General features: G+C 36.2%; 1 protein-coding gene across 1 annotated transcript in view; it reads right to left on the minus strand.

The window, feature by feature from the left end:
* The window catches only part of TTN (titin), a 245,382-nt gene that overhangs the window by 94,941 nt on the left and 135,218 nt on the right, over nucleotides 1-15,223 (minus strand). Inside the window, exons 117-131 of the mRNA XM_072874311.1 lie at nucleotides 9,876-9,980; nucleotides 9,277-9,354; nucleotides 8,842-8,895; nucleotides 8,536-8,619; nucleotides 4,526-4,576; nucleotides 4,050-4,445; nucleotides 3,566-3,841; nucleotides 3,058-3,333; nucleotides 2,766-2,905; nucleotides 2,154-2,280; nucleotides 1,804-2,067; nucleotides 1,394-1,660; nucleotides 993-1,256; nucleotides 316-455; nucleotides 67-193 (exon numbers count right to left, since the gene is read on the minus strand). Coding sequence (XP_072730412.1) covers nucleotides 67-193; nucleotides 316-455; nucleotides 993-1,256; nucleotides 1,394-1,660; nucleotides 1,804-2,067; nucleotides 2,154-2,280; nucleotides 2,766-2,905; nucleotides 3,058-3,333; nucleotides 3,566-3,841; nucleotides 4,050-4,445; nucleotides 4,526-4,576; nucleotides 8,536-8,619; nucleotides 8,842-8,895; nucleotides 9,277-9,354; nucleotides 9,876-9,980 — 2,649 coding nt within the window. The remainder of the gene's footprint in view (nucleotides 1-66; nucleotides 194-315; nucleotides 456-992; nucleotides 1,257-1,393; nucleotides 1,661-1,803; nucleotides 2,068-2,153; nucleotides 2,281-2,765; nucleotides 2,906-3,057; nucleotides 3,334-3,565; nucleotides 3,842-4,049; nucleotides 4,446-4,525; nucleotides 4,577-8,535; nucleotides 8,620-8,841; nucleotides 8,896-9,276; nucleotides 9,355-9,875; nucleotides 9,981-15,223) is intronic.

Consider the following 15,223-nt stretch of genomic DNA (forward strand, 5'->3'; position numbering starts at 1 on the left):
CTGCTGCTAGATTTTTTCTAATGCCCTGAGATACACGTGGAAATGTTGGTAAAGTGCACACTGTACCTTTTACTTTCAGATTAGCAGCACTTTTAGCATTAGCAGCTTGGAAAGACACTTCGCCAGTCATATCGAGTTTGCAGTTATGAAGGACAAGAGTATGCTTCTTCCCGTCTTCAATGATTTCACAGTCCTGGTGATAAAGAAACACGCCCCCCCCCCCATATGAATATTCTAGGAAACCACTCAGAAGACATTATTATTAAATATGTTTTTTCTAGTGTAAATTATGGTCTAAAAATGAAGAAGCCTTACAGGTGAAGGTGTTAGAGTTTCTCCCTTTAGCTTCCATATAGGATGGACATCAGGCTCAGAAATTTCAATTTCAAAACGTGCTGTTTCACCAACGAATACTTCCACTCCATACAGCGGGCGCTCCACTTTAATTAAACGAGCTAAAATAAAAAACCCAAAAAGTTCACATCTGTTTACTCACTCATTCTATAACATAGAAATGTAGTACTGGAAAGGATCTCAACTCCATCCCTATCCCTTCTTTAGGGCATTCAAATGCTATCACTGATAAATGTTTATCTAACCTCTTTTTAAAAAGCTGCAAGTTTGGGCAGCCTACAACCCCCTTTTATAATATGTCTGAAAGTTTAGTTATTTTTAGTAAGAATATTTTTCCTCATAATTAACCCAGATATGTTACAGTGAATTAAACTAACTGCTTTTTTTCCTGACTGTAAATGGACATAGAGAATAATTGATCATCACTGTCTTTACAACAACCATTTATATATCTTAAGATATATTGTCTCTTGTAAATACTCTTAGTAATGGTAAATCTAGGTATTTCAGCTATTTATCATAATAGCATGTTTTCTAAAGGTACAATTTTTGGTGTTGTACTCTAGAGAGTGTCTGTCTGTCTACATCATTTTACAAAGATTTCAGTACTTTCCCTTAGCCAAGGCATGATAACTTACGCTCAATGCTGACATTAGCACTTGTCTTGTCGGTTCCACAGTCGCACTCATAAACACCCTTATCACTCTCTGCAGCCTTCTTGATCTTCAGGATACGGCGCAAGCCATCCGTTTTTATGGAAATTTTGTTGGAAGCTACTAGTTCTTCACCATCTTTGTACCATTTTACTGGCACATCTTTGCTAAGTTCACACTCCAGAGTAATATCATCTTTCTCCACAGCACTGTAGTCTTGTAATTTCACAGTGAAATATGGATCGGCCTCTACAAAAGGCATAGTGGATATGAAACGGTAAAGAGGTAATATAAATTTACTAAAACATCAATATTTTGTCACTTTCTACTTATAAAAACTGTTTATACATATTATGTAGCATATTTTAAATTATTTATGTAATTACCTAAGACTTTGAGGTTTGCTTGTGTGTTCAAGTCCTTGACTACGGCCTTTATTTCAGAGATATCATCAAGTGTTACTTCTCTCATTTCTAGTTTATGAACTTTGCCTTCTGACGTAATAAAAACTGTTCTGCTTGTGTGAAGCCTCTTGTCATTTTTGTACCATTTCACTGGCATGTCTTCATGAGAAAGTTCAAACTGAAAGTGAGCTGTTTCCCCTTCTTTCACTGTTTGATCCTGAAGAGGTGAGATGAACTTCAGCCTCACACCTGTAATGTAGACACATACCATCAGAAAAAGGGTGATGTGGTTCTAAAAGATACATTCTTTATCCTTTTTTTATTGTTTTGTTCATGTATTGTTTTGTTCATGTATTGATGAACATTGTATTGTTCATCAATAAGATACTTGCCTTCCACAAACAGTCTTGCTGTGCTCTTCTTGCCATCAACTTCAGCAGTGTATTCTCCCTCATCATCAAACTGAGAATCATTGATTACAAGAATATGCTTCTTTCCATCTGCAATGATGTCAAATTTTTCTCCAATCTTGAGTATATCAGTGCCCTTAGACCATATAACATTGGCTTCTCTAGTAAGGACACATTCAAACCTTGCTTGGCGCCTCTCAGGGACAGTAACATCTTTTAGGGGCACAGCAAAGTCCAGTTCAATTTCTGGAAGCAAAACAGAACACATCATTTGTAATGTGCTCCATGTGAATGCTGTTTAAGTTGATATCATACTCCATGGTGCATCATACCTTTCACTGTCAGGATAGCTGTAGTAAATGCATTAAGTGCCTGGTAAAGGACTTCACCAGCTTGCTCTAACTTGACTTTGTGCAAGGTTAGGAAGCGTTTTCCTCCTTCAGCTTTGATTTCACATGTCTGCAGAGATGACACACTTTGGTAAATACAATGCAAATGCCTTACCACTAGGTATTTTTAATAAAGGGCTTCTATAAACATTTTATACACAGCAAAGAGTCAGCTAGAAAGATTGGAATTGTTTTTCAAGGAAAGTTAAAACTTTTACTCAATAATTAAAAAATAGAGTACATTTCTTCAGCGTTCCACACTTCTTTTAAATGTCAGCATCATTCCTAGCAATGTATGTAGGATATTTTTATTATTGGCTGAATAATGTGCTTTAATTCTTTGAGAAAATGAAGCCCTTCAAAACTTAGCTTTTATAGCATATAATTCTTACTTAGAGAACCACTGTTTTTAATCACCATAATGCTTAGACTTTCTACGTTCTGGACTGAGTAGCAATGACAGACCTGCAAAGATCTTACCATACAGGCTCAAGGGAACCTGTTCACAGTGTTTAAATTTAAATAAACTGTGTTGTAAAATTCAAGGATGCTTACAGGTGAGGGTCTCAGGATTTCTCCTTTCAGCTTCCATTCACCAGGAATATCATCCTCAGATATTTCTGTATCAAAGTTTGCTGTTTCTTTCTCATAAACTGTAACATCCTCTAATGGCTTCAGAAGTTGAACTTCACGTTCTAGAATGCACAAATGAACACATATATAATGAGGTCAAGTTTTTCTAGAGCTTTATAATAATTCAGGTTACCTTTTTTGTTTGTTTGTTTAGAGGTTTTTGAACATTGGCCTATAAGCTGATTAAATATAATACAAATAAAAGCTTCCTTACCGCCAAGGGTCAGTTTAGCCGGGTATCTGCGACCTTCAACTTCCACTGAATATTCCCCAACATCAGCAGGGCCAGCATTCTTGATTTTCAGGAAAATTTTATTTCCTTCTTTCAAGATTTCTGTCTTGTCAGTTGGTTCAGCAGGGATTTCCTCATCTCCTTTAAACCATTTAAAGTTTGGTGTGTCCTTGACCATGTCACAGGTGAAAGTAGCTGTTCCTTTTGGTTTCACATGCTGGTCTCTTATGGGCTTTACTAACCAGTCTCTTATCACTTCTGCAGACAAAAAGTTACATAAAAATACAGCTTAGCAGACTTTTACTACAAATAGATGGGTCATAAATAGAAGAAATACAAATAACAGATTTTGTATTACAACAAGATTTTAACAGCTGTAAAAATCTTATCTGTCCATTTATATTGTAATACTATGAGAAAAAGCTTTCCTAAATTTTAAAACAGTCCAAATACCCTACAGAGAAAGGAGAACACGATTTTGATTGCTTACCTACTACCTTAACACAAGATGAGCATGACAGCTCAGAGTCTTCCACGGTAACAGTGTAAGTGCCAGCATCAGCATCATCTGAATCAGTGATTGTGAGGGAATGTGACAAACCAATAATGCCCAGAGCAAATTTCCCAGGCTTGTCTTTGATGACCTTCCCATCCTTCCTCCAGACCACACTCCTTTCTTTGTTAAGCTCACATGTCAAGTACAGTGGCTGGCCTTTAACCACAGTGACTTCCTCTTCAAGAGTTTTCACAAACCGCACTGGGAGTTCTGTGAGAAACACGACATTTTTATTTGTCTCATTTATATACAGAAGGTGTGATGCAGAAATGCCTTACATATTAAATCAATATGTGTAGTGATTGATGGAAACAAAAGGATGCATCTACCAACCATTGTAAATTCACAAAGTACCAGTACTTCTAGCTTGAGGAGTAGCTAGCCTTTAAATTATTGATAAACTTGAAACAGGGAATACCTTCAACAATGAGTTTGGCTGTAGAGGTCTTCTCTTTGTTCCCCAGTCGTAATACACAAGTATATTCACCAGCATCTGACAGCTGGACATCAATAATATGCAGCTTCCTATCTTTGCCATCAGCAATGAACTTGTGTTTTGGGCTCTCTCGGATGTTACTTCCATCTTTCATCCAGCTGGTAATCGCAGTGGAGGGTGAAATAAGGACTTCAAAGATTGCAGAAGACCCAACAGATTCAGCTTCTGTTAGCACTATATCTTTCATCTCTTTGACAAACTTCAGTGGTACAGCCTTGAGTTGGTAAGTGAATGGAGGCTCTTCAGGAGGTTTTTCACCACCACTGCCTGGCCTGAGTTTCCTTCTTTCTGCATCTGCTGGTGAAGGTGTCTTCTTGGCTGTAATTCAGATTCAGAAATGAACAAACTAATCCTGATTTATTGCTTTTGCTTGTAGGTATTGACTTATAATATCCTACCTTTGACTGGACTGATACCCTTCGGAGTTTCTTCTTTTGGTGGCTTGGCTTCTGAAGCAAAACAGCAATATTATTAGGAATGTAGTTAAATAAACATGCATACTAAAATTAAGGCAAACATTTCTTTTACAAATCAGATTTTCTCTTCCTTTAGCTATATACACATACAAGGGCAGGAAGATATAAACATATGTATATATTTATACAACTTATACTGTCTATATCTCAATGGTAAGTTCAATATCTTGAAGCATGGGAAAGATACATATTCAGCAGTGGGGACTGAAAGGCAGCTAAGGAGCTCCTCATTCCTCAATTTATTGTCCTGCCCACTATTTTGTAAAATTCTGCCATTCTCTGACACTTTACTCACTTAGGCCCTTGATCAATACCCACCTGTCAACCAAAATAGCTTAAGTACCTATTACAAATTATATGGGTTTTTTTTTTAGAAAAAGCACACACTTTTACTAATGAAGACAACAAAAATATAAGTTGAATACATTAAATACGTGTTTCAGGACAATGTGATACTCTCACAAGTGAGGGATGTTCTGTTAGTTGCCCAACTTGTGATGCATCATCTCAGACTTTTGAAAATATTTCCCATGCTATGCTGCTTCTCACCATCATTTTGTGAAAGGAAATATAAAAGATACTTTCAATGGGAGAATGATATGAATGAAATGCAGGACAGAATTTGTTGCAGTGGATGGAAAAATGAATACTAAAAAAAATGTGTGAGTTTTTCTGAGAAGATAATGGCACACAACAGGATTTAGGCAGTCTTATAAAAGTATAAGACTAAGACAATGAACATTGATCACACAGATGCATGTACAGACAGGTAAGACAAACATGTCAAGAGCAGCTGAATGCCAATACAGCCAGCTGACAGACTAGATGGAAATGTGAACGGTGTTAAAGAATGAGAACAAATATCACAATGGCAAATGGTATTCTCCTGAAGCAAATAGTACAAGGGCTTCGTGGAAGAATTTGGCAGTGGTCTTCCTCACCTCGCTTTGCATGAGACTTTGCAGGAACATCCAGAACTTCACGTGATTCTCCAGATCTATCCAAATTCCTGTTCTCACTCAAAAGTCTACTGGCCTGCTCAATCACGCGAACAGGTTCTGATTTCCGGTATTCTTTCTCTCCTTCTGCTTTCTTGGGAGTTACTATCTTACCTGTGCTTGAGGTAACTTCTCCATTTGCAGCGATTCCTTTGCTTGACAGTATTTTGTCTGAAAGCTTTCCCTTCTCTTTTTTTGTGGTAACAGATGTGCTTTTTCCAATGCCATGTTTAGCTGATGTTTTTTCATCTGATGTACGTTCTGTCACTGGAAGTTCTTTTCCTGAAAGCTTCACTTCTTCCACAGTCAAAGATTTCTTTTCTTCAGTTTTATCTTTGCTGGTTTTGAGAGCTGCAGTTTCTTTACATTCATCCTGAATGGTATGAACTTCTTGAAACTGTTTTTTATCTTGAATCCCTGGTGGCTGAATAGGAACTTTCTTTACTGACTCAGATCTGTCAACTATTTCATTTTTGACTTCCTTTTCATGTTCTTCTATGGAAACTTCACCTTCCATTCCTTCTCCTGTAATCATTGTATCAAATTCTTTTTCCACAGGCAGCTTTTCAGGGGCATTTGACTGTCTAACTTTGTCTTTTTTTAAGTGGGTGCTGAAGGTAGTCCTCTCTTCCTTCTCTGGTATAATCTTTTTGCCTGTTTTTTTATCACTCTGGAGTGCTTTGTCAGTCAACAACTGTCCTGAACCCTCCTTGTAATGAACTTCTCCTTCCTCTGCAGAATATTTTTCTCTTGCTTTCCTTTCCACTACTTCTGGCTTAAGAACAGAAGGTTTAAAGATTATGTAAGCTCTTTCTCTGGGAAACTCCTCATCTTCAGTGGGGTGTTCTGGCTCAATGTCTTTTCTCAATGCTGGTTCAGTCTCCTCAGACAGGTCTAAGGAATGTAGTTCTGCTGACGTAAATTCCAGATTCTCATCTTTCTCATCATCTTGAATTATTTCCATTTTCTTTGCTTCTTTGTTAAGAATCTTATCTATAGGGATTTCAGCTACTGTGGTACCAGATTTCTTTATCCATTGAGTTTTATTTTGTATGCCATGTTCCTTCATGGATTCTCCAGGAGGAACTTCAGATTTCTCTAGACTAAAACCTCCTCTCTCTTCTTCACTTCTAAGCAGAGGAGTTTCAGCTATTCCTGCCTCTGTGATATCCTTTACAAATGAGGTTTTATCCTTAATGGGAAATTCTTCAGGTTGCAAACTGATTTTTGATTTTCTCTTTTTTTCTAGAAGTCTTTTCTGGTCCCTGGGCTCATATGGCTCTCTGGGTATATGTTTAGGTACACATGTTGACTCAATTTCCTCTTCTTTTTCATGCACAGAAATCTTTCCTATGTGAAGAACACTAAACTTGTCAGAGACTTTCTCTACAGCACCTTCCCTATGAACAACCAATTTAATTTCATCCCTCTTTTCTTCTCCAGAATCTCTTTCCACATGTTCAGATGCTATAGAAATCAATTTCAATTCCTCATCAGGTAGTGGTGGTTCATCCTTTGCATAAGTAATGTGATCTATTGCAACTTTTATCTTCTCACCTGTAAGGGTAGTCTTTCTTGAAATTATAGGTGTCATTTCTGGCTCCTCTTCTTCAGGAGCCAGGATAAAATATTTAGGAGCCACTTTCTCCTGCTCATCTCCCTCTGGCTTCAGTATTCCATCAGCTGTTTCCAGTGAGATTTTAAACTCAAGTGGCTCTACTGTCTGAATGTCCAGAACTGTCTCCTTAGGACTTACTTTCTCTTTTACATGCAAGCGTTTCTCAACCAAAATCTTCTTTAACACAATTGAGTTGGGCTTTTCTTCTTCCACTGGGGGAATTTTATCTCTATGCTTTAGTACAGATGGTGCATCAGGCTTTTCTGCAGCTACAAAGGTTTCACAGGTAATTTAGAGAGTTAAAATCCATAAGTACAAGCATCAGGAACAATATATTTTAAGACAAAATTTCCAGCTATACCTGAAATAAAATGAACATGGAACACTTTTTCTTGACACAACAGAAAACTTACAATGCAATCTCAAAACAAAAGACAGATAAGAATGGCACACACAAACAGTACAGAAGACCTAAGTAAACCACTGTTATGGTACAGAGCATTGTCCCACTAGTTTGCCAATTTAAATCCAATCCAGGTTAAAAGTAGCAGAACAGCTTTCTAATGCTTGTCTGGCCACCTACATAAAATGGATTAGTTATGCCACTGCAGGCCTGGCTACATCACCAAATCAATGGCCAACAGACATTCATGATTAGGCTTCTCAAGTGCCCAAGATCTGAGCTCTATTGTAACATGAGGCCCTCTGAACAATGGGCAAGCATCATGTACATCAGTTCTACTGATGGACCTCAGGCTCAGAGTGCTTCAGAGGAATTGGACTTTTCACAGTTCTTTTTTCACAGCAGGGTATGATCTAGGGTCGAAGTGTATCAAATAAAAGTAGCAATACTCTAGTTCTTCAACACCACTGCCACTTTTCCTCAGGACTTCAATAACAAATTAAAAGCAGAAAACTAAACACCACAAGAATTGTTTAGAAACATATGTAACCTTTCTTTTGCTATACAGAAAATACAAGATGCAGTTCACAAGACATACATCAGGACATAAACGACATCAAGGAATCAACAGAATACAAAAATTTCATAGCAGGACAATAAATAAAGGCACACATATCACCATTCAGAAACAAGAGCACAGATTCACAGATTCATCTCTATGGTATATCAGAGGCACTTGTCTTTTAGATTAGGAGACAGTACCTAGAATAACAAGATCCTTGAATAGGACCTCAAATCTTCCTGTAATGAATGATGTATATGATTGTACAGCTCTTCATTCTCTTTATCCTGAAGGTATTTAGGTATCTCAGAGAGAAAAACCCTATAAATAGCATAGCATAAACATAAATACCTGCTTTCTTTCCAACCACTGGGACTGTCACTGGAGTAGTAACAGCTGGTGCTGGTTCTGCTGCTGGTTTTGGAGATTTTAGAGCTGTAGAAAAAAAAAAAAAAGAGTTCTCATATATTTGTTTTAATAAATACTTTTGTTTTAAGTATGATGTTCTTTAAAATGTTCTGTAGATTTTATGAAAGTTTCAGTCTTAGTAATACTAAAGACATTTGTTTCATGTCCTTTTAGCCAGAAATCTCTGAATGGAAAATACTAGATGCACAAGAAAGGCTGCACCAGTATTCATGACTATAGAATTCTTACCTACTGCAGGTTTAGGTTCAGGCCCAGGAAGTGGGATAGCTGCTTGCTTAGGTTCTGGCATTTCAAACACAACAATTACAAATAGGTTAATTTACATGTTTTGTAATCCCATTGAACATTAAAGTTAGAAGCAACAATACAGAGAGTGTTAATCGAAGACAGAATTTGTTTTATATTTCATTTAGCCAGAAAGCAAGAAATTAACTTGAGATGAACTCTTGTAAAGTGAGATACAATGGAAAAAAGATGAATTTTTCAAGCACTGAAGAATTAAAGACAACAAGAAATCCAGAAGAATGCAAAGTGGTTAATCATGACACAATAGTCATGGACAGACTGGATGACAGTAATGCATTAAGTTAATATAGCATGATATTCAGCAATGAATATCATTTAGTTGCTGCAATAAGGAAAAAGAGCATCACATGTCTGTACCTTTTGGCGGTTCAGGCACATATTTCTCCTCCTTTTTTATAACAGGTATCTCAGTTTTCTTCTTAGGAACTTCTGGGACTTTAAAATATTATTTTTATTTTGTAAGATATGTTGAAACACCTTGAATCCCCAAATACAATTATCTCCAATGTATTTAAAAGTTTTCATTCTTTTTAGACATAAACAATTTCAGATGTTCATAAGGTTTAGGGATATGTATTTTTAAGAGTGAGATTTGAATAAATTAGAAACACTAAATGGACAAAAGGACAAATATTTGCAAAATGTTAACTAAAAGAATGCTTGGATTAACTGTTTTGCTGTAGTTATATTTTTATCAGTATTATAAAATATTTGTAAAGTTCTCTTACATACACAGGAAGATTGAGAAACAATCCCAAAACGCAGAATTCAGACCCAAATGTGGATGTCAAATTTGGCTGTGCTTTCAGCAAAGCTTTAATTTACACAATTAGGTTAATGCAAGCCATCTTTTAAAATCTCACTTTCATTCCTGAATTTCAGAGAATACTGCTTAAAAGTGGGATTATTTTTTTTTAATTATACTTTACCAGATAGATTTGAATGTAATCTAGTACCTTCAGGTTTCTTAATTTTTTCTACTGGTGTAGGTACTGGTTTAGCTTCTGCTTTAGGTTCTTTTTCTGGTTTAGGTTCTTCCTCTTCTGATTTCTTTTTAAGAACTTCAAAAGAAAAGGAATTTCAGTTTTTAAAGTGCAGGTAAACAAAAGAATAAGATGGTGAATAAGACAAAAGATTAAAAATATATCAACAATCATGAAGAAACAAGAATGTAAAATATATAGTTCAATATAAATGGAAGATTTTTGTGTAACTATTCAAGATACTATTTTGAAAGCCTTTTAAAATTCAGAGTCATCTAGAGCAAAAAGATGCTTTTATTAAGAGCAGTCCATCTGAGAGGAAAGACGTCAATGTTAACTGTCTATGATGGAATAAAATTTCTTATAATATCATATTTAAGTGATGACTTACTATACATAATTATGCATTAATAACTGCAGTTACAGATGATTTTCAGGGACAAAATGCAGGATTATGGATTAAACTCCTATTGACTTCAGTGAGAGAACAAGACTGAATCTTCAAGTGTTATATACGGAGAGCTCAAATTTATATAATGTCTGTTTTTCATTTCACTTATTTCACTTATTTTTGTCCTGTCAGATATCAGTCTTGGATATCGAATGGGGCTGTCATCTGAAAAACTGAATATCTGTATTTTATTATGTTGTCTGAAATGTGAAGGTTGGCTGCAAGGTACGTGGGCATGAATCACCCCTCTGTGGTATTTCAAAGAGAACTGGAATTAGTACTTCCTTTTTCTCAGCAATAATTGAGCATGAATTGATTCAGAAGGCTCCAGACTTTGCAGGAAAGGGGACTGATGTCCAATAGTACCATGGGTTTCTGAGATGTGTGCAGTACTTCTAAGAAAACCATAAAAGAGAATACAGATACTACATATGTGACTTTAATGACATTTACACTGTCACTGAAAAATATTTAGGGGTCCAGAAGCTGAAGACAGTGGAAAACTGTCAACTCTAGTATAGGCTTTACAGAGATTAAGAAAACAGAAGAGAGCTATAGGGAACCAGATTTTCAGTGTTCTGCTCTGTTTTCATCACAGATCCTTTGGATCTGACAGATTTCCAGGATATCCCCACTTCATCCCTGCAACTATAAAGGTTTTCCCCAAGAAACAGACATCAGGTAGTACTTTGTTCATGTAATTTTCCATACCACAAACAAAACAATGTTACTTAGGGGAATATACTGAACAATGTTAATATGCTGAGCTTTTTAAAACAGAGCCAAGTTACTATACCTCTTTTCAAAACAACTTCTTCTTTTGGTGGGGGAGTAACTTCGGGAATTACTCTGCGAGGTTTCTTTACAAGTCCAGGCACTTAAAAGAATATTATTCCAGATTTTATTATGGGTTCATAACAGTAGAAAGAGCTAATCAACAACTAACCATTCCAAACACACAAATAAATGCTGGTCCACTACTGAATATTAAAAGCAAAGTTAAAACTGCTGAGATTGAAGTAGATAGTTTTAATACTTTTTCTATATTATTTGTGTACAGTTGTCTTCTAGGCTTATGCATAGGAGGAAATTTTCATACAAATCAACAAGGGAGAAGTATGGTTTAACAAAAGTATAAAGGTTATGTATTCAAAGAGAGTTATCACAGTAACATTTTTATCTCCTTTTCCTCTTTCATTACAGGCTTATGTTACATATCTATTAATCTGAACTGTCTATCTATGATGTTCATAAGGATACAGTTAGTTTGATTTCTAAACTTGGAACAGCATTAAGAAGAGATGTTCACTGCTTAGCTTGTCTTAAGCTCCAGTACATATGAAAAATATAAGGGAGTACTTGTAAAGTGGCTTGCTCAATTCATTATTCATCTCCAACTCTGGAAAGTGTCCTCTCACAAAAATAAGTTACATTTCAGGCAAATAATAAGTATGTTTGAACCATGTTATTGGTATATTTCTCTCTAAGCAGAGAACCAAAGTGAGCATCTACGCAAGTGACAAAACTCATATAAACTCTCTTCTCTGATTCTGTCCCTTGCATCTCATGAATTGCATGATGGGAGATTAAAGTGGACATAAATATAACATGAACATATACATCCAAGACCACAGTCCACTGTTGAGCATAATCTAACATAGACAGCTTTTTGATACTTCTGAGCAAATTAAAGAAGAAGAAGATACCAAGAACTACAACTTTGGGCTCATGAGAGGCTTAATTTAAGTAAGATTCTTATATTAGCTAGGTACCTTTAGCAGGTGGGGGTTCCAATTTCAGAGGCTCACCAGGTTTTGCAGTCACAACCTTCTTCCTTGATTCAGGAGCTTTAAAGAAAATTATTTTAATTTTACCACACGCATCATTACATTCAAAAAAGAAAAGAACTTTCTAAAAACTCCAAACAACTGATTAATACTATTGACACAATAGAAAGACAAGAGCTACAAAGCTAAGATTCTGGCTGATTAACTGTTTAGCAGAAGTCAGATGATCTGTAGGAAGCACAGTTGATCTGAAATCCATGATCATACAGTAACACCAGCAAATTATTGCTGGGGATTCCTTTCATTTGTAAGAACACGTTAAAGAGAGAAGAATTATGTTAAGAATAAAAGAATGTGTTAACTTGGCTAAGATTTTTTAAAATAAATTGATTTTTTCCATAACTATTGAAAAGAACCCATGTAAACTGACTTGGCATAGCACTGGTAAAAAATCATATGGGATTGAGTATTAGTAAGGCATACCATTAGAGTGACAGTAAATTAGAAAAGAAAAGAAAAGATCCAAAGTGATATGTTTAAAAGCATGCTTTTCAAGATTCATCAGTACAATTTAAAATGATTACATGTTTGAGTTCGCACTGTTAATTGTGGCTTCAGATGATTATACCTTTAAGTAGTTCTTTTGCCAATTTAATATCTTCCACTGGTGGAGTAGGTGGTGGTGGTTTTCGCTTTTCAGGGATCTTCTTTTCAGGTTCTGGTGCTTTAAATAACATTAGGTAGATTTAGTATAAGTTTACTACCACAGTAGTTATGTGAAGAGTAATGTACAAATGTAAAGATGGTAATTTTCCTTTTCCAATGAAGACAGTGAAAAAATCTCATTGAATTAAATGGGAGTATGAAAGAGCCTTAGGCTATTGCTTTGCAGCATGCACACAAAACAAATATCCATGTTGACTTAAAAAAGCATGTTAATAACATGAGAACAAAGGTGGGAAACCAAATGACGGGAAGACTCTCGTTGACAAGAAACGAAGTGAAATAATTGAAAATCATCTGTATATTGTACTTAGAATTAAGAGATCAGAACTCATTTCTAAAACATAATAGCAGAGGAAGAATTATGCAGAGACCTACAACATACAGGTACATGTACAAAGAACGACAGAGCAAGAAAAAAACTGCACAGTAATGAAAGAAAGGTGTCCAGCAGCCTCTAGGTAGGTACTTTGTATACCTTCAACTGGTAAAGCTTCTTCTACTTCTGCAACTGGAATTTCTTCTGCTTCTTCAGCCTCAATCTCCTTTATGATTTCATATTCTTTAAAGAACATTGACAACTGGTGTAAGTTTCCAATTATAAGATTGTTTGACATGAACAATTATGTAGATATCACTAATAAGAAAGCTACTCCAATAGACACAGACAAATACATGTTAGGATAAGTAATCACTCAGTATCTGTTACCTTTGCAGTTAATGCACGCTTTTGAAAAACTACTCTCTTTCTACGTAAGAATGAACCAGGGTTGTGTGAAAGATAGTATTTTTTATGTGTACGATATAAACTAAACATTAAATTTTTGGATGAGTCATTGTAACCGGAAAGAATAAAAACTTCAATGCTCTCGGTTCATTTACGATTATAACAGCAATATAAATACCAGGTTTTAAGAGACTCAGATTTAGTGGGAATTGATTATTATCTTAAAAAGAGACACACTTTCTTAGGAATATCCTGTGTAGGAACATACGTCACTTGAAAATATTTAATTTTGAAAGTGGTTTTTTACTTCCAAATATGAAAATATAATAGTAGATACAAGAATAATTGACTGGTATCATCTAAAACACGAAGTGAACAATTTACAAACATTACAATGGGAAAAAAGGACAACATCTATTTTAAAGCTTATGTTTGGAAGAACATGACAAAGGATTGTCCTTACAGTAATAGCTATGATGACATATACCTTCACTTGGTAGTGGTTCAGGTATTTTAGGAACAGCAACAGGTACTTTCTCCTCTGGGACAGGTTTCTTGGGCACCTCAGACACTTTAAAAAATATTAGGTCCTTTTATTTGCGTGTATACAAATGTACATATGAACCATAAAAAAGACAAAGACACCTAGCGCACAGAAAATCACAGTGAGTAACAGTGGCCATAACCATGAGAGACTGTTTGTGCTCCAAACAGTCTTTCCGAAGGTAGTCTACACACAACTGACACATTTTATAGATGCAGTTATGCACAAAGAAAAGAGACAAGAATAGAAAACATTTTTTCCGAGGAGATGAGTCCTGGCAACATATACCTTTGGTTTGAGGAGGCTCTGGTTTTTTAAATTCTGGCTTTTTAAGTGTTGTAAGAGGCACTTTCTCTTCTGCGACAGTTCTTTCTGGCTCTTCAGGTGCTTTAAAGATATTAGTAAATTTTCATTTTTGTGAACATTAAGATACATATATACATACAACAGTGAAAAGTGCAATGACTGAAAAGAGTACGGCATTCAAAACATGAAGAATAAAATTTTAAGTGACAGATTATTCACTCAGATACCTAGGCACTGCGTATACCAGTGAAACAAGGGAAAAAGTATTCAGAGAACAGAGAAAAGGAGAGGCTCAGTCACAGATGTATGTACCTTTCACTAAAGGAACTTCATGTTTTTTAAGGACAGGCACAGGCTCTGGTTTCTTTGGCACAGCCACAGGTTTCTTGGGCACAGCCACAGGTTTCTTGGGCATAACCACAGGCTTTGGGGGAACGACCACTGGCACCTCCTCTTCTGGCTCTTCCTCCTCAGCCACCACAGGCACTTTAAAGATATTAGTTCCTTTTACTTGACAGAGCTAAATGTCATGCACATACGGACACAACACAACCAAATGCTGCTCTCACCCCTCCCCACAGAACGCAGAGGGGCAAAGAGCACTCAGTACTGCGGCAACCCGGAGGGCACAGCAGGCTCTTTCAGAACACCACCGTATACCTTCAGCTGGAGGAGCTTCTGGCTCTCCAGGCTCAGCAACTGGTGCCACCTCTTCTGGTGCTTCCTCCTCCTCTTCCTCTGCCAGGACCTCTGCCTCAGGCATCTCGGGCACTTCAAAGATAT

Source organism: Ciconia boyciana, chromosome 10 (assembly GCF_034638445.1).
Source record: "Ciconia boyciana chromosome 10, ASM3463844v1, whole genome shotgun sequence".
Lineage (NCBI taxonomy): Eukaryota > Metazoa > Chordata > Aves > Ciconiiformes > Ciconiidae > Ciconia > Ciconia boyciana.